The 20,090-nt window shown below is 34.2% G+C and overlaps 1 protein-coding gene across 5 annotated transcripts in view; it reads left to right on the forward strand.

Annotated features, from left to right (window-relative positions):
* LOC118184850 (nucleolysin TIAR-like) overlaps positions 1-20,090 on the forward strand; it is a 137,270-nt gene that overhangs the window by 62,076 nt on the left and 55,104 nt on the right. For 3 of the 5 annotated variants that reach the window (XM_035354575.2, XM_085817661.1, XM_035354577.2), the window contains exon 1: positions 18,063-18,623. The exons of 1 other annotated variant lie outside the window; for it this stretch is intronic. In XM_035354575.2, coding sequence (XP_035210466.1) covers positions 18,285-18,623 — 339 coding nt within the window. In that variant the 5' untranslated portion in view covers positions 18,063-18,284. Of the gene's footprint in view, positions 1-18,062; positions 18,624-20,090 lie in introns of those variants that run through there. One more of the 5 variants, XM_035354578.2, reaches the window with a different exon arrangement.

Consider the following 20,090-nt stretch of genomic DNA (forward strand, 5'->3'; position numbering starts at 1 on the left):
GCTGTCTTTCCTCACCGATTCCTTCTTTTCCGTTTTATCCACTGCGTGTGTCATTTTGTGATACAGCCAATACTTGGACGAGGAATCCCATACTACTTTGACCTGGCTTAGCTTTCGATTTCTAATATTTATTAATTATTTCCTTTTGATATTTTATTCTAAGAAGAATAAATTCTAGGCATATTCAAAATCCATATATATAATTCTAGTTAAGATTTTGTACTTAGACGCGCATGGCTTCATATTTGAGACAAGCATATGACTGCTAGCAGGATTAACCAGGCAGCTTTTTTATGATCATAGGACGTTCTAGTTGCACGCAACTCGAATCCACCAGTGACAGCGCCAGATCTTGAAAATGCACTACTGCCATATTGTCTGCTCCCTCTTTTTATTTCACACGCACGGAATCGTATCTCGTGCTTTCAAAAGCGGTTAATAACTCACTACAACCTCCACTTCATTAGCGCCGGGAGGTAAGCCTTCGTGAGCATCGAAAGGCTTTTACTGCGTGGAACGCAGATACAAAAAAAAAGTTTCAGCTGATGTTGACTCGATTCCAGTCACTCTTTAATTCATGTTAATATTTTTTTAGCTTATTTGTAAAGCTACGCTTTGGTTAACTGTCTTTGAAACACTTCTGCTTACTTTTATTTAGATTAGAAGCATTTCTGATTTCCAGCAGTATTTCCTGAAATTGTTATAAACCGAGCGAATCTTCGAATAATCTGATGCTAGATTAAATTCTGCCCAGTGGTCATTGCATGGCTCGTTAAACTCATGGAGCTCGGTAGGATTGATAGCTCGAGATGAGATTTCCTTTCTTAGGTTGCATAAATCTTAACGGAAAATCTCAGCTTTCAGTTATCTGCAAACCACGTGTCTAAGTGGCGTGGAAATTAGATGTAGCATAAGTCTGGACTTAGCGTTGTTACAATTCGGAGTGCGTTTCTTGAGCTGTACGATTCATTATTGGCATTAATTTGATAAAAAATATTAGTGCTAGCGAAGTGCGAGGAGCGTATCTCAGGTCTGACATTAATCAGATGTTTGTGTACGTGAATGCAAACAATTGACATAATGCAGAGACTGTGGAAGAAAGAGAATGGGCTCATGGGCTTTTATTTTAGCCCGCAGTCTTTTAAACTGAATAGTTTTTTCTATCGAAGTTTTCCAAGATATTTCGACTTCTGTAGATGTCATTGAGAAGAGGCTTTTTTTATTTATTAAGTAAAATATTCGTGCTTTAGGAACGTGTTTTGTTTTGCGGACGCAGATACAATGTTTCTCAAACATATTAACGTCGCAACTTACTTGCTTGTAAGTTCTTAGAAGGAAATGTAGTGACGAAGAAATAATAACTTTATGTAATTATCAATAATTATAAATATATGTAATTATGCAACAGAATGAATGAGACTTCAATTTTCGCCACCTGTTCCGACCGCACTACTGGGGTTCGAGCCACAATTTGCGAATCACTGAATTTGCAGCGCTGAAATTTTAATGTATTAAAGTGGTGAGCTTGTCGCAGGACCTCTGGTGTTTAGTCCCCAAGCGAACTTGGTGTTCATTTTATCGACCCACTCAAGGGATAAAAGGTTGAGTCAAGCCCAGCCTGGGGATCGAACCCGGACCTGTGGTGCAGCTGCACGACGCGCTAGCCACTTCGCCACCGGGCGGTCATTATTGTAATAAATTGTGTTAATTTCATTTAACTGAAAAAAGTTAAAATTTTTCATGCTTAAAATCAAATAAGCATTCAATCTTATTTTATGAGCGACTTTTTTTTTTTTTTTTTTTTTTTTTTTTAATATCATTTTCATTGCCTTGGGCGCCTTGTTTATTTAGTGTGTGCCTTGATAACAAGATATGTAATCTTCCTGAGTAATTTTACTGCTTCGAGGTGTACTTTTTAAGAATGAAGTCGTTCCTGATATGATTGAGTGTAAAAGTTGTTTGTCTGGTTGATTATTAATAACAGTTACGACTTGTTTGCATTTACCTTTTTTAGTTTCCCAGCATGTTATTGCTACGAAAAAATTTCAAACACACATTTATTTAACATTAATATTTAAGTGTTGCAGAGTATGCGAAGTTAATTATCATAGCCAAAGGCTCTGCGGATTACTGCAGTGAATTTCGATTCTTTCCTGCTTGTGTTTTTATGCTTTTAACTTTTTATTTAAAAAGGGATGTTACGAGATCCCTGATGAATGAAAAGTTTTCTGTGTTTCAATAGCTAAGAGTATAATTAGTGTTTGAGTAGTCATAAAAGTTACAGTTAGAGTTAGAATTCGGATAGAATCTGAATGTTTTTTGGTATTGTGTATAAAATATGTAAGAATTGTTCAATTCATGCGCTCTGTATCATCTCATTTTCTCTTAAATAATCTGTAGCTATGTGTGTTTACCTAGTTCTTTTTTCCAATCTAGAGTAGTAGTGAAAGTGGAGCCCTTTCAAATTAAAAAATGTATGATAGACCCCAGGGGAATCTCTTATTTTTCATTTACAGAGACAAAGAACTTTTTCGACGAAGAACAGTCCTTGCTGGAAGTTTCAATTTTTCCCTTATAGAATTTTCCATCATCTAGCACAAGGTTTCTGCTGCTTAGTATTCATAGCATCAGCTACAGCGCCCGTGTACAGACTCGCAGGCAGTCTCTCACGTTATGCTTTTGTACAGTATCGGTCTATTGCATTTTTAGCTGGAAGGGGAGGGGTAAGTTAAAGGTTGGAAAAGCGCTAAGGAATGTGCGGGGCCATCGTTGAATAAACTGAATATTTTTTCCTACTATTTTTCGCTACATATTGCGGCGTATGTTCTTTTTATGTATGAGAAATTTAATATTCGAATTTGAAGTTAAGAATATTGAAATAGCATTTTCTGTAGTGAAATAAATAACTGTTTACACCTGTTCCTGTACAGCCATTAAATGAAATAATTTCGTTTGATTCTGTTTTACGTTATTGGTGATGTCGGTAGAAAATTTTTGAAATTTCAGCGAGTGTGAAACTTCAAAATGTGCTATGGATGAGTTCTTTTTGTGAATAAAATGCCTTTAGCTTAAGTTTAAATGTGTGAAATATTCTAGTAGACTAGTATGCATTCAGTATTAGAGCACATAGTCTTAAAATTTACTTAATTAATATGTTGAGTTTTATTGCTTTATTTTAATGACATTGGTTATTTAATTTAACTTGTTATAATTTCAAGACGCAAGAGAAACACGCCGACGTGGAAAATAAAACGGGCAAATCAGCAACCTTGTATTCGGCGTAGATTTGCCTGTTTTATGTTGTAATTTGTTTCTCTTGTTAGTCATGGAAATAGCTTGAGGTTGCAAATTCTCTTGAACGATTCTGATTTCTGATAGTTTCTTGAATCGTCACTTCAGAGAGTGACTTTTTTTATCATTCAAAAGTATTGTATATACGTTTATAAATTTCTTGAAGCTGATATTCATTCACTGCTCATGAAAAGCGTTATTGTATAGGCTGTATATAATCGAGGGGGCTTTTATTAATATGTATATCCGCCGTACTGATACCTTGCAGGTTCATAAGGCGCCTCTTAATGTGATCGCGTTTGTTCGTGGCTAGTTTTGATAACATTAAACGATGAGAAAATATGTGTTTCAAATGTCAGTGAAATTTAACTAATTTAATATAAAACATCAAGAAACATAAAAATGAATTTGAAGTTGCAAAAATTTATAAACTGTTTATCACGTTTCTATAATTTGTTTGACCGGTGCTCTACTCCTAATCTTAATTCGGATGGCATTCCTCATTAGAAGAGAACATGCCGATGTAATTTAGCTTTTCGTAGATGTTTTCAAAATTTTTTTTTTTGGACGGGAGGGGCTCGTTTGATCATTCTCAATATATACCCGAAAAATCCAGATTCCTTCATTAAATAGTTCCTATTTTATTTTGGTTGCATGCTTGATGTGAGGCACTAACAGTGAAGAGCTTCCAAAAAAAAAAAAAAAAAAAAAAAAAAAAACGGGGCCCATAATGGTTCTAAAGATTATCCCGCGTAAGAAGACAGACTGAACGGTGACGAAGAGGATGACGACAACTTGAAATCTGCAGCAGGTGACAGACATTGCTCCGACAACAGTAAATAATTCGAAGCCTTGGGAGTAACAGTGGACAGCTATATAAGAACGGGCGGCATTCAAGGTTAACCCTTTGCGGCATGGTGGGTCAATATATGTCCCACCTAATTAATATTTATTTTCTCAGTTAGCAATTTCCGTTAGAAATTTTCTAATCTTTTAAAAATAATCTATTTTAGTTATTATTTTTCTCAGTAGATGTCACTACTATACCAGGGCTTCAGTTTATAAGCAAAAAATATTCAAAATAGGATCACAAAAGTGATATCCATGTATCTCGCATTTTACAATATTTTAAACATTTTGGTATACAATTTAGGATATGCATGATTCTTTTTAATATTCAAAGGTATTTTATTTTCAAAAATCTTAATTGGATTCAATATTTTATAACATTAATTTTGCAGTTGAAATAAGTGGGTTAAAATTTGTCCCAGGCCCACCAGCGGCCGAGCGGTAAAGTCGCTGAACACTGGTAGTTCGGTCCGAGGTTCGAATCCCGCGAACGGGCTGGCTGCATGGGTGTTTTCGTGGTTTTCCCCATGTGTAACGTGTATACGAGCCAGTTTCCCTTAGAAAGTCCTCCACGAAAGGCATCCCTCCTCTTAGGCAGATAGCCCTAGTGTGCTTTGCCATAATTTAATACACCACCACCACCTAAAATTTGTCCCACCACACACTTGAATTTCCGCTCAATAGATGGCAGCACTCACGATTTTTTTTTTTTTTTTTTTTTTTTTTTTTTTGCATCTACTTTTTTCGTGATTGCGCGCGCTTTTCCATCCGTTGTATGCTCTGATGTGCTAAAATGTCTAGAAAAAAATTAACAACACAGGAAGCTTTGGATCTTTTTGCTGAATTGCCATCCAATTGCGACTCAAATGCTTCAGATGTCAGTTCTGATTCAGATGAAATTGAAATCCAAGAGAGAATAAATGAGGTTGAAGTTATTGCTGAAGAAGAAAGGAAAGTAGTTATAATTTGTTTCGCTTTTTAAAGACACAGACCCATCTATGCGTGTGGCTGCCATCTATGCATGTGGCACTGTAAATATGAATCGGAAGTATCTACCCACAAATTTATGTCAAGAAAATATATAGACTTTTCAGTTAGAGATGATTCAATTTATTGCATAAAATGGAAGGATAAAAGATCCGTTTCTATCCTGTCTTGCTTGGAAAAGGCAACTCAAATGAAAGAAATTAATAGAAAAGAACGAGATGGAAAGACAAAAAAAGTACTGTGTCCAAACAGCATTATTTCATACAATAATGGGATATGTCGACTGATTGAGCAACTGAAAGGACTATATGAAATAGACCGAAAAAGCAAGAAATGGTGGCACATGATTTTTTTTTTTTTTTTTTTTTTTTACTTTTTAGAGGAGAGTATAGTAAACGCATTTATTCTATTTAAGTTTGTTCGCGAACACGATCATGATGTAAACACAATGAAAGATTTTCTTCTCTCAGTTATAGAAGGTCTAATGGCACTTGCAGGCAAGAAAGAGCAGAAAAGAAAACTGAAATCCCCAGTTCAAATAAAAACTAAAAACCCGTTCGTACAACCAGAAAAGAGACTAAAAAATATAAGTCACATGCCAAAGTGAACGAGCAGGAGAAAGATGTGCATATCGCAGCACATCGAAAGAAGAACGACGAACATTTTGGATATGTGAAACATGTGAAGTGCCTCTATGCTTACAAAAGAATGAAACAACATGTTTTTCAAAGTTTCATGAAAAATGACTGTTTTTCAGTTTTAATCATATATAAATGTTTTTTGAATCAAGTGCCAATTTCAATATTTTATTTAGTATCATTTGTACGTGTATCAAATTTTAATCTTAAAATAATATTCAAGAAAATATTTTCTTTTGTTCTTAAAATTAAAAAATATTAAATATATATATGCAAAATGTGCATATTCAAAATTTTACAAGTCATGCATATATGCAATAAGTACAAAATGCATTTTAGTGTGTTTATTATGAATATTTTAGAATGCACGCTTTATTTTGTTTATTCATTCCACATATGATTTTTTTTCCCTGCTATACACCAATATGCTATAAGACATGTGCTAGTTGCATGGTGGGACAAATGGTATCCCACCTTCCCCCGTAAAAAATAAAAGCGCAGAATTTTTTTCAAGCCTTAAAGGCACTTAAGTAAGTCCATCTGACTTATTCTAAGGCATTTTTTTAAAGATTAAAATATATTTTAAATATGCGTGTCGCAAAGGGTTAAAGGGAAGTAGAAATAAGGATATCTTACTAGATATTGTAATGTTAATAATATTATTAATCTTATTGGAATGTAGGTTTAAATAAGTTATATTGTGATAGCTACCGGTAGCTTACGCGTAAATATTTTTCATTTGTTGCGTTCTTACTGTAAGAGCGTCCTTTGGAAATTATATTATTTGCATGATTTTCCCATCTTGTTTTTCATATAATAAAATTAGAAAAAAAAAAGTGGTGACAATCCGCCAGGAAATATGGTATATATAAAAGAAAGACAGTGATTGACTGTCTAATCTAAAAGTAAATTCCATAAATCATTGAATTGTGAGGTATACATTATAGTGCACTTATGGCTTTTACGTTAGTTTTGTATTCATTATAGCTTATAATGATTCTCATTGCATTGCGAGGTTTCATTATAATGCACTTATGTCTTATGCGTTAGTTTTGTATTAGTTGCTGCTTAATGATTTATGAAATTACCTTTTAGTTTAGAAAGTTAATCATTGTCTAAGGATTGAAATTGCAAGTTTAATTTCCAGTATTTTTATTAAATAATACGTATGTGTAAAAAATCATCTCTACCCTCGCTTGATTTCAAACCATGGATCTTCCAACTTGTAGGGAGACATGCTAACGGCATAACCCACAAGAAGCACGTACAAGAAAATGCGATAATTCCTGATAAAGTTAATTGTTTCTTTTTAAAGGCTGTGAAATTATCCAAGTAGTATTACGAATTTTTTATATGTGTTAAGTAATTTCAGTGAAATTATATGTGAAATTGTAGTATCTTTTGTATAATGTAAAATGAAAAGTCTGAGGAGGCTGGAAAAATAAAATTACAGGGCATGTCCATTTAACATTGAGGTAAATGGCTATCTCGCTAAATTGGTGATATTGCCAAGCTTACCGATGGCACATTTTTTTCTGGTACTTGAAATAATTATAGGGATATAATTGATTCCTATATATGTGTATGTAAACGTATCCGCCTCTTATTTGTAATTTGAACCGCATATGCCTTCCAGTAATTTCGAAAAATGGGGAAGTACAAGAGTTTTCTCAGCGACGGGGGGGGGCGACTGAGTCAGTATTGAGAATTGTTAGTTTTTAGTCAGTATTCAGAGGTCGTGCTAGCTTCGCTCGTTGGATATGCTTCGCATTGTGTTGCGTTGAACGTTCTTAGTAGTTTGAAGCGGCAACTACTGATTGTACTCTGTTATACTGAGAAGAGCTGTACGAGTACTTTTGCGGAAAGTTCCAGAACTGTTAAGTGTGTCTTTTGGAAAAACAAATTTAATGAAGCTATCATCGGTTCTGTGTGTATTCAATACATTACGAATCAGTAGATCGCAATGCTATTTTGGAAATCGATTAGATGTTAATTAAGTGCTGCTGTCATTTAGTGTTGTATAGCATATGAGTTCTTTGAGATAAAATCTGAAGTTATACAATTAAATTTGTTTTCGGGAAATATCTGAAAGGTAATTATTTTTTTTAACTTTTGTGAAATGTGCAATGTATATTGCGGTTTATTTTAATTTAATAAATTTTGATATTTTCTTGTAATTTAGTTGCCGATAATAAATGTTTAGCATTCTAACTTAAATCGGGCAGATTTTAAACTGGCCAATCTCAGATTTTTATTCAATATGAATTTCTTTACTGTAGATTATTTGATTAGCTACGATTAAAAAATAAACGTGCATAATCATCTCGCTCTCTGTTTCACAAGTTAAGAGTGACTATTGCGACACAGATTTTGATTCATTCAGCGCCTAAAATATGTGCCCTCTTTTTGTGCGTAGTTATAAGAGATGTAGCAAATTATTCGGTATGGTTATTGAAACTGAAACCCGTAAGTTCTCTTTTTGAAATGCATTTGTTTCAGCTTCATTATTTCGGTATATTTTGTGTTTCGACGTTTGTAATTGTCCAGTAAATTTCGATTATGTAACTGTGTTACATGAATAGGCACTCCAATGACTTGTATTAAAACGGACGGGAATCTGCATTTGTTATCCTTAAGTGTTGAACGTTAACGGATAATGTGGATGCTTATGAGGGAAAAGTCAACATCCGCAACGCATTCACCAATTCTCAATCACACAGCATTCTCTTCTACGCATTTCCTTTAATTATTGCCATTGTCGACGCAGTCTGAAGAGATTTTCCTATCACTGCCGAACAGTCGTAATTACCTTTTCCAACTGCTTTAAAATGCGTGATTTCCTCGTTAAACTGTATTGTCGTTGGAAATTTGTGAGAACCTTAGGGTCAGGTAAAAGATAGTAGTTGAATGTTCGTCTTTTGTTAAAGTTTTGTTTCTTGGGGTTTAAAATGGAATAAAAGTCTGATGCCCGATTTGAGTGAAGATGCGTCGAAAGAGAGAAAATATATTCCCCTTCTTCCTACCTTTAAAATATATTATTATTTGAGGAGGAGGATGCTGCTTGCTTCTAGTCTTTAATCTGGTGATCGGTACATGTTTCCACCTTTTTATTATAATTATTATAGTAGATCATTATTTTGCGAGATGTTCAGCTATAGGGTATTCGTTTATGATATTAAAATTATTTTCTAGCTGCTTATCACTATTATATTTATCTTGTTTAAAATTACTGCGTAGTCAATCATGAAGTGTCGTATTCAAGGCACAACAGAAACATAGCAAATCTTTCAGAAGTTTAGATATATCTGGGATTGTTTTTAATTTTAATAATACTAAAGTTAAACCGACTTTTATTTAAAAAAGTTTGTATATCATTCTTATTTTTGTAAATATAATTTCAACTTTGTTCTCCTGCTTTTGGCCAAAGTAACTATGCTGATAAAAGTGCACTGTCTTAACTGTCAGCGAATTTGAAGATGAAAACGTCTCCCCTCTTGTAAATTCCCTGTAAATGACGCCTAGTGCCATTTAATTTTTATAGTCAGCACGCTGAGCATCATTTTAAAGTAAAATTAATGTGATTTTTTCCTATATTTTAAGTTCTGTGTTGAGTTCAGAATTTTAAACCATATCTTTCTTAGGTGTAATATGTCTGCATCATCATATCTGTTGCTAGTTTATAGATAAATTATAAATAACCTGTAGCATTTCCCCTTAATTACAGCTAATATTATCAGTTGTATTGTTCAGTCATATATTCTTTAAAATAAATCATAACGCTGGGATTTAATATTTTATAGAACATAAAGGCTATTTTGATTGTCTTATTATTCGTAGTAACTATTTGAATTCCTTTGACCGCAAAGCCTTTTTAGGGCTCCCTCTTTCTTTATTGAGAGTAGCTTTCTGTCTTCGTTTACCTCAGCTTTCCGACTGTGGACTTGATGTTCATTATTATCTAATTCAGACAAATGCACGCTTTCTTGTGCAGTGGCAAATAACCTTTCTTTCCTAGACGTGCAGTATATCCTTCTTACCGTCAGCCTCTATCCCCTTTTGATTTTCCTCTTTTTACCCTGCTGATTTCTTTGTAGCGGTCAGCGTGACAATTCCCTTGGACTTTTGGTTTGTTCCCTCATGGGAAGAACTCTGAGAAGAAATCCCTTCCTAATACCCTATCGGGGCGGGAATAAAAAAGAAAATCTTAAAAACAATCTTTCGGCTGCTGCTTCGATATTTTTGCCGTACCATCTCTGTTAACTATTTTTTCCATTTTTTATGTTTTTATTTGTGCTAGCTCTGTAATTAACCGATTATTATGAGCACATTTTCTGTCTCTCATAATAAATTTTTAAAATGGATGTATTATAATGTAAATAATTTAATTTCATTAGCACATTTTCGAATTTACCGTTAAGTAACGTCTATGTTACCACTAACTATTAAACTTCGAATTTGAGCAATATAAAAGGTTCGTACGGTGCAAAGTCTTTAGGATTTTTGAAACAATTTTTGGTCCGTAAAAATACTTAATTTCGGCTAAAGTCTTCAAAAGCCTTAATTTTACTCATCTGACATTTTCTGATTTTTATGACTGCCATTATGAGTGTGAACCAACGTTCTGGAAGAATATTTTTGGCGATTTATTGACATATATGTATTTATTCTCTGAATTCTTTAATACAAAACAGCGCGATACTTGAAGAATTTTTGGGCACGAGGCCCTGCCTTGATTGAAACATAAATATTACGAAATTATTTCTTTTTTGCCAATGAAGAGTTCATAAAATATAGCATCAAGAACAGCTTTTTTCCTTATGGGGTATATGATCTTTTATTTTGTGGCGCTAAATTTTGCGACTTATCAAAATTTTCGCAATTTCAAAATGCATTTGTGTACAAAATTCTTGATTCAGAGATATGCAAATTTTGAGACTTTTTGAACCAGCCCAGACCTTATATATTTCATGTTTGTTCTGAATACTCATATTATTTAAGAAATAAAATTAGAAGTTTCATCTACATATTTTACATACATGCAGTTTTTTAGAATGGCAGCTTTTTAATTAAATCTGAAAATTCTAAATTTATTACATAGAGGGGAAAAATTATTCTTCAAAAGTGTATATTGTTGAAATATTGATAAATTATGAAATTAAGAAAAGATGCTAACGGAAATTGCTGTTAATTACTTAAAAACCTGTAAACTTTTCATATTAAAGAGACACAATTATTTTGTTATGTGTTGTAGCTGCAATAATACGTTTACAGCTTTTAATGCATAACTGTCCTAATAATACCATTTCAGAATCAATATCATAAATTATGTGTGTAATTTTCTGTTAATTTTAAACTCTAAAATGTTCTTAAATAGTGTTGTTTAATGGATATTTTTTAAAAATTAATAGTGGCTGCGAATCTATAATGACTAAGGCTATTTAAGAACGTAATTTAAATATTTGTAATTAACTGAGAAGTTATATTTGTGTGTGAAGGCGGGTTATATCGCCTTTACCTGTAATTGCCGTCTCGGAAATTCTCACTAAGCTGTCAGTCGAAGTCTTTTCACGAAGCCCTCCTTCCTTTAAATCTTTAGTATGGGCGCAAGATAAAGCACAAAAATCTAAAATTGAATATAGAACTTTATTCATTACAGCTAACGAGATTTTAAAATAGTGTAGCTTCTCACCTGTGGTGCTTTAGTGGCTTATTGGAGCTTATTCTTTCAATATAAGTTGCTTAAGATGCTTTTTTTTTTTCTCTATTTTATATATGTATATATGCTAATACTTTTACTGTTACTACTGTACTGTGCTTTTATTTTAATATAATAGCATAATTTCTTGTGCAGTTACGAAGTTTCCAGTGTTCAAGACCTGTAATTGCCGTCTCGAAAATTTTCACTAAGCTGTCAGTTGAAGTCTTCTCACAAAGCCATCCTTCCTCGTAGCGACGGTTTTTTCGTCAGAAAGCTTTGTACAGAAGGTGCAGAAGTCGTTATTCCATTCACACCTATTTAGCAGGATTTAAGCCATAACCAGTGAGGGAAAGGAAAGTTGCGCATGCATAAATGAAGTAGCTGTCTCAACAAGCAAATCAAACGATGTTTGCTTCGCTGTGATTGGTGGTTCTTATACCAACTTGCCATAAAGTTGAAAAGTTGGAGTTTTTAAGCAAAATCCTTAAACCAGTTTTTGTGACGTAGTAAGATTTGGTTGTCTTAGCAACGAAGCTCAGCTTACGTCTTTAAAATCAACGTGTGAACGAAGCTAGCCCTCGAATGCTTTGCAGTAAGCAAGCAAACCAAACAATCTTCTGAATCTAATTCTTTCTCTTTTCGCTCTCAAAAGCCAGCAGAAGATAACTTGTATTCGCAACATGCCTCTCTCAACAAATATACGTTCGGGTTTCACTTATTGTCTAGGTCAGATAAAAAAATTAATCGCCCCCCTCCAACCTCCACAACTGCTCAAGAGCCGAAACTGTAATCTCAATTAGTCCGAGGGAAGTTGCCACAACTGTGACACTCATCTGCTATTCTGTTTCACATGCTGTTCTCCATTAATAAAAAAAATCTAATGTGTACACCACTTGACTTCCTTGCACGGAATATTAAATTATACGCATTTTTTCTTGCATTTCATTTAAACTTATTAGATTGAATTAAATCTACTTCGTCGACAGCGCATAAACCAGAATAGAATAAATGCACTCTTTAAAATTCACTATATTTGTTTATTATAGAGACACGCTGGCGCTAGGTTCACTTAACAGCGTTATATTTCGCTCGTATTATAACTCAGAATGCACAAAATTTGTATCATTTGAAGAATTATCTAATCATTGCCACATGTTCTATTCAAATACTATAATAAAGCTAGAACGATGTATGAAAGAAATTAAGCAAACAAACAAAACAAAAAAACCGTTTTTTTACAGGCAATTTAGTATTTCTCATTCAATTAATTCAGTTCTCACTTCGCGATAAGGCAAAAATACATAAAAACTCAAAATATCTATATTAACAATTACAAAGTAAATCTTAAACACTTATTTCCTCGAAAAAATTTTCAGAAAGGGTTAAGCATGATTTAATTCGCAATAATAAATGAAGGCGTTATCTTTGTTGTTGCGAAGCTAAGTCTCTCTAGATTGGCAACAAATCTACTATTCTGCTGTTTCAAATGTAAACAAATATGTCCGCCATGTTATTTAAAGATTAAGCTTAACCGCACTGAAACAGCTTTTAAATTGTTGATAATTGTACAAATATTGCTTACAGATTTACAAGCGGCAACCTTAACCGGAAGATAAGAACAACATAATTCAATCATTTTTAAAGCAAAAAATGTGCAATTTACAAACATATAAAGAGTAAAGAAACTGAAATCACTGAACCGGGTAACAGAGTGGATATATATATATATAAATATATACTTTTGGTGCGGCCGATTGCAACCAAAATACGAGGTGCACATCTATATGTTTTAGCAGTCCTATATACAAAATTGCAACTTTCTGAGGCTACTTGTTTTTGAGTTATGCGAGATACGTACGTACGTTCGCACAGACGCCACGAAAAATTCTCTTTAGAATTCATTTTAAAGCAGTTTTTTAATTTTTGGGGAGGAAGTCTTTTATTCTGTCCTTATGTACAGATGTCACCCAAAAACATCTTTAAATTGCATTCGATAGCGGTCAAAACGGATATTTTCGTTGAAATATGCTGCCTGAAAATTTTCGCGATTACAATACTTCCTTTTTACTTCGTACAAGGAAGTAAAAATTAAGAGAAATACGATAAAATAAAAAAAATAATAAAAAAGTGGTAAAATACCAGAAGGAACATTACAAGACTATGAACTATATATACAAAACCATGCTTAACTGTAATACAAAAAATTTATAGAAATCCCAAAAGATTGGAAGTAAATGTTCAAAGCATGGCTGGACATGAGCGCTTAGATGAGTGTTTCGTGAGCTGCTAGTGGACCCCGGGGCGGGTTTTTACAGCACTGGATTCGTGTGGTCATTTTTATGGGGGCGTCCAGACGCCGCCTTGAGAAAAGCTAACTGATAACACGTGGGGTTTCGCTCGGGGTGCATCTCTCGGCAGCGAGCTCTGGCATGGGCAGACCGCTTGGAAGGGGGATGATTTTTCCCCCCTCCGTTAAGTCCAGCGATACGTGAAAGACCTTTGGTTATGTAGGAGCTGGCTTAGCTTCGTGTAATCTATGCTGTTCTCTACTACAAAATTTTGTAAAAAATGAATTTTTATACGGGTTCAAAATGAAGTATTATCTGCCAATTATCCGAAGTCCGAACAAGTTGGGTTAAGAAATGCTGCTTTTAATAAATGTTTTTTTTAATATGAGGAAAAGAACTTATTGGTTTAAGGGTCTTTAAGAAAATTTGAACATTGTGTGGAGAGCATTTGTTTTTAATTATTCCATTTCCTAAGCGAAAATTAGTTACGTTTACTTTTATTAAACGACTTACTAGCCCTTGCTTTTGACTGATAAATGAAAGCTTTTAAATGTAGGTATAAATATGAAGAGAAGCCGCTACACTGGAATAGGAATAAATTATGAAGAGTTGGATAGTCTTGACAGGCGTACATTATAATGAGAACGATTGGTTGGTTGGGGGATGCAAAGGGTAAGGGATTGATTCGAGGGGTTGGCTGCTTAATGCTTTCATATTCCATCTTAGTTTTCATATATTATCGTAGTCTGCTTTTTAGCTTTGTCTGTAGGCCTCTGCAAACTAGAAAATGCATGTTATGACATAGGCGTGCAAATTTTGAAAAGTTCTAGTTTTTCGTTATCGCAGTCCTAATCTTTCGATATATGGTGCAAAGTAATTGTTGCGATTAACATATCGTAGGTAAAATAGAAGTATACCTAATATTGATTATGGCAGCAGTTCTCAAACTTTTGCGTTGTCAACATTTTATTGGAAATATTTGATCAATGTTCAAACTCTTTCACAAACTATCAAATTGCTGATGATTGATAACTCGTCAGTGTAAAGGAAGTACAGTCTGAAATTCCATTATGCACATACTTTGATGGTGCGGACACCAGGGATTGGGAACCCATGGGCTGGGCATTCAGAATTATTTATTATCTAAACTAGGAATTGTCCGAGTATCGTCATCCGAATATCTAAACTATCAATTATTATTATTTCACCGGATATTTTTGTGAAGTATTGATTTCACCATGTATTTCTGAGGAAAAATTATTTTATTTCACGTACAAGACATTAGACAGAGCCATGTAATTGAAGAGGAAAGACTATGAATATGGCTCTGATTCCTGAAGTCTTATTTTCAGTGTTACTGTCATTTGACTTCTTAATTAGTAAATCTTTCTAAAATGGAATTGTAAGGATTTGCGGACGCCTCAGTATAGCGGTCGAGTTTAGAAAAGCTGGATCATAGTCATAGAAATTGGTTCCCTATGGGAAGAAAGTTAAGAAAGCACGATTTTCAATGACTTTATAGTTCTAAGCAAAAGGCTGAAAATAATTTCAATAGTGTGTGAATTACCGGCATTGCAGGAAGGACAGCCATGTATAAAACCAGAAAAACAAGGAATTAATTAATATTTTGAATTATGTAATAAAACGAATTTTTTGTTATCTGATTTGATTATGTCTTTGAATCTGATTCTTTTGTTCATTGAGAATTTGATTGTTTTATGTGGAACATAGATGTTAAACGTTAAAAAAAATAAAGCTTGGTTAGAAAGTCATGACCTCTTCCATCAGAATAAATGCAGTGTAGTGTATTCTTTAAAAAAAATTCGATTGACTTCCCCCCTCCGTGTCTCCATGTTTGATTTCCGCTCCCCCACCACCCGAAAAAAAAAAGGAAAGAAAAAAATACGTGCTACAATAAAACAACAGTAGTGAGAAGACCGTCTTTTAGGTGTCTAAAAATTTTAAACTTCCGTAGTGAAATTCAAGACGTGTACTTCGATGTTTCCCGGATATGGAGTACTTACTAAGGATTTCCTGTCGAAATAATCTTAATTTCACGATGTCAATGATCTTAATTTCACGATGAAGAATACGTATTTTTATGATATTTGGTTGGTTTGAAAAACCTTTAATGTGTCCCTCAGAAATTTCTGTGTAAAAAGAGGGAAACATTTCTTTCGGATCTGATCTGAAGTTTCAATCCTTTTTAGTTTTTGCCTGCCGAGTATCTAGCTCCTTATCTGTGCTACGATTAAAACATTGTATTGAATGACCAGAAGGTGAAAACTAATATGTCGCACTGCTTTTAAGTTGTATGTTCGGTATAGCCTATGTTTATAAGCTTATGATGTATGTGCGGTAAGAGAACACTCAAAATACATGCGAATTGAAAGAGTTGTCAAGAGGTTGTTAGGAAAGAAAGAGTGGGTGACCCTTCCCCCGGTTGTTCTTCCTCAGCATTAGGGCAGAATTGCACAGTGGTTAATTTCTACTGTCTTACCTACTTCTTACCTGTAATTTCTGTTCGCAAGTAATCACTTCAACTACTGGCGGGCAATTAATTTTTGCTGTTCAGAACTTTAATGGAAGTTATATCGAGTAATATCATCGTAGTTCCATTTATCACAGAAGCTTTCACTTCCTTCCAATTTTATTGCCCGGGTAAAGACCCAAAAAAGAATGAAGTGTGATGCAGCTAATAAAACTAGAGTTATTTTAAAACTGGAAAGAAGAGGGCCGGGTTAACGAAGCAGAAATAAGTAAAAGATTATATGCTTTAAAAATATCAAACACTTCTTTATTTTACTTATTCGTTTGCTAAAATATATGAATTAATATCTATAAAACACTTAAGAATAAATTTTTAATTAGGTGGATGCTATAATGTTTTTAAATGGCCTGCGTAAAATAATCTTAAAAACAAATAACCCGTACTCAGTATTTATCCCGGAAGTAGTATTCCAATAAATCATTACGTAAATTTCTAGGTTACCGAAAAAAATCGTTTTTATTTAATAATTAATTCTTTTAAATTAACGCTATTTAAATTTTACTTTTAGTTGTTGAAAGTGCCTTTTATATGATTTGAGCAGGCAAAGTTAAATAATTTGCAGCCTAGCATTGACATCATATCGCTATAATGTATGTTTTCTATACAGGTATTCCACATATAACACGATAGCTAGATAAGTAGAAAATATCGTGTATGCTAGACTAGCAACCAATACAAAATAAAGGGATGCGTTCTAGGAAAAAAAAATATATATATATGATTCTCACTGTTGCCATATTTCAGTGTAGACATTTTGCAACCTGCAGTGCCTTTTCTCCTTTAACAAACAATTCAAAATTTATATTTTCATCGCCAAAGGAGTAATTTTTTTTAAAGGCTATTGTTTTGCTTTCGGACATAGTTTTGGGACTGAAATATAATTTCGCAATGGTTACTCCTAAAAACGACAAAGCAAAATGGTAACACAAACCCAAAAATTAATTAAAAAAAAAAAAAAAAAAAAAAAGTCGTTTTCTAAAATCACAGTTTGAACACTTGGAGCACAAAATACTGATGGACACCACTCAGCTTCAAAAGAATTTCGATGTGAAATAATGCAGATATTCTCAGAATTTATTTTATTTTTGTGTGTGTAAATAAATAGAAAATTTGTGTGTGTAAATAAATAGAATAGTTATTACACACGATGGCATAGTACATTATTTTGCAAATGTTTAAAAATCGTGTTTTCGAAATCTACGTATATATAAAGTATTATTAAAGGTTTTATGCATATTTATTAATGTTCTAGAATGAAACTGTTTGCCGTGTACTATACCAGAGTTTCTGTAATTTTCTTATCGTGCAAGAGCGAAACCGTGTTATACCTGTATATACATGTGTTAGAAATGCCTTATGAACGTCAATTACTGTTTCCTAACACTTTTTATGACGTTTCTCCACTCTGTACCTGTAAACCAACGCAATCCTTAATCGTATTCTTTAGATAATTGTGAACATTTATACGATCAAATGAGCTTAAACTTGGAACATTTGCAGTACTTATCTGCAAGCATAAAAGTACTCCTCCAGATTTAAGTTGTTCAACTTAGTAATGATGTCTAAAAATATTGAATGATCAATTGCTTACAGTTAGTTTTGACTGCTGATTCATGTTGCAATTTTATATTGATTCTGGGCTGGAGAGCCCGATTGCCATTCGCGGCCGTTTGCGAATTAGCTATTTTGTAGCATTCTATGGTGGCGTATGCCATGCGCGGAAACCACACGGCGGCTGCGTCACGAGCGCTGCTGCCACTTCCTCCGTAGTTCCGCGGATGGACGGCCACAGCGCACCGTGCTTCTTCGCTTTCCTCTAGTTTCGCTACGGCCCGCTCCTCTTTCCAACTGACGGAAAAACGTAAACAGTTAAAAAGTATTATTTTCATACAAACCTAGAAGAAAACAGGAAGAAACTGGCTGTTCTGTGCGCACCTTATACTCGTTGCGCTGCCGTCGGTGGTGTTGGTGGTGGTAATTCCATGTTGATTGAACCGTACGCGACGGCCGTCCGACCTCATCCGCAGCTGGTATCCGGCGCACTGTGTCCGGATCCAGCAACCGTGTCATCTACTGATGCTCTGACTTTGTTCACTCCTTGGGCACCGTCTTCGCTTGTAGGAATCAGCGGCGGCGGTGCTACTCCGGCAGCGGCCGGCAATCCGTATGCTGCCGCCGCAGTCCCGGCTGTGGTACCCCAGCAGCAACAACAAACCGCGCTGTTTCGTCCCGCTGCCACCTCGATCCATGCCCTGCGGGCCGCATCCTTACTCCACCAGCAGGTACTGATGAAGATGGAGATGACGACACAGACGCCCATAGTAAGTACCGAATTCCATTCTCGGATTTTTACTCTTCCTCACAAGCGCGACTTCGCTTTCTCTCTTTTCTTTTGCTGGTGGCGGAATCCCTCCCTTTTTTGCGTCCAAAAATTTATTAGTAGTGTGGGATGTTTTCTTAGTATTTTTATTTGAGCTAGCCGTTGTATTGTTGTTTGAAATGTAAATTAGTTTTTGACTCATTCGAGACCTTGTTCCATCGATTTAAACTTCCTATGAAATGAGGACTAAGGTGCGGCGCTGAGCATACTATGTTGCTAACTTCTTGGCAAGACACCCAGTCCGAAAATCGATTTCCTGTCGTCGCTTTTATTCTATACCACTCTAACGCCATTTCTGAGCGAGAACATATATTATTATTCCAAATTATTTCAATTCCTTGTATTTTTAGCTTTTCTTTTTTAATAATGAGCTTGTTTTTGTTGATATGAAATTGAATTTAATTAAAAACGTTAACTTTATTTGGATTTAATTGTATTGCAAAAGAATCTGCCTCTAAAAATTTGTGAAAATATGTTTATCTATTGGCTTTTTTTAGGTTATCGATTTCATATTTCATTGTGAAAATTATTAAAGAAAGAATTATATATTTTTGTTAAATGTGCTAAAACGTGTGTGTATTTCAAAACGCTTAATATACACAATTCCATTTTATTTATAATGGGTGGTTAAGTGATAGAATTTATTCCCCAAAATTTGAATAGCTTGGTGAAAAGAAATTTTTTTAATAAGTTCCTTTAGTTATATTGAGTGTAATATTAACTAAAAGTTTGTTGTTATGAGAAAAACATTATCCGTTAAAATTAAACAGGTTTTTTTTTTGTTGTTGTTATAAATTAATTTGAAAGATCTGTATTTGTTTTCATTTTTAGCTTTTATTACAAACTATTATTTAAAGGGGGAAGGTCATTTGCCTTTTTGCGTGGTTTGCTTGGCAAAGTACGTGAAGATCCATCTGAACAGAAGACACTTGAGGATTTTTTGAGCTGGTCTCGTATGCACGTTACGCGTGGGAAAAACCACTAATGCTATTTTGGATATGCTACTTAGTTTTCATTTTTTAATTGAAATGTCTAATTATATAAAAGAAGGGTAAGGCAGAGATTTAAAATGGTTTGAAGTAATAGCAGTAATGGAGGTTGTATGAGCAAAATTTACCTTGCTTGAATATTTATTGAACCCATTTCGGTCATCTGATCGATTCAGCATGGAAGAATTGTGCAAGATCCCATGTCCGGTGATTCAGCATGGAAGAATTGTGCAAGATCCCATGTCCGTTATCTGCCCATTTCCTAAAGGGCTAATGTCGAAAACCATAAAACACTAGTAGCTATATCAGAAGTCCTTTTCTCATTTTCCATCAGCTGGATAGGCTACTTAACATCGGTATTTTTTAGGTTTCTCCACATTTGTATCGTCAGTATAAGCAAGGGCTATGTTATATATTTG

Source organism: Stegodyphus dumicola, chromosome 5 (assembly GCF_044657685.1).
Source record: "Stegodyphus dumicola isolate Sdum_Otavi_A_Nest chromosome 5, ASM4465768v1".
NCBI lineage: Eukaryota > Metazoa > Arthropoda > Arachnida > Araneae > Eresidae > Stegodyphus > Stegodyphus dumicola.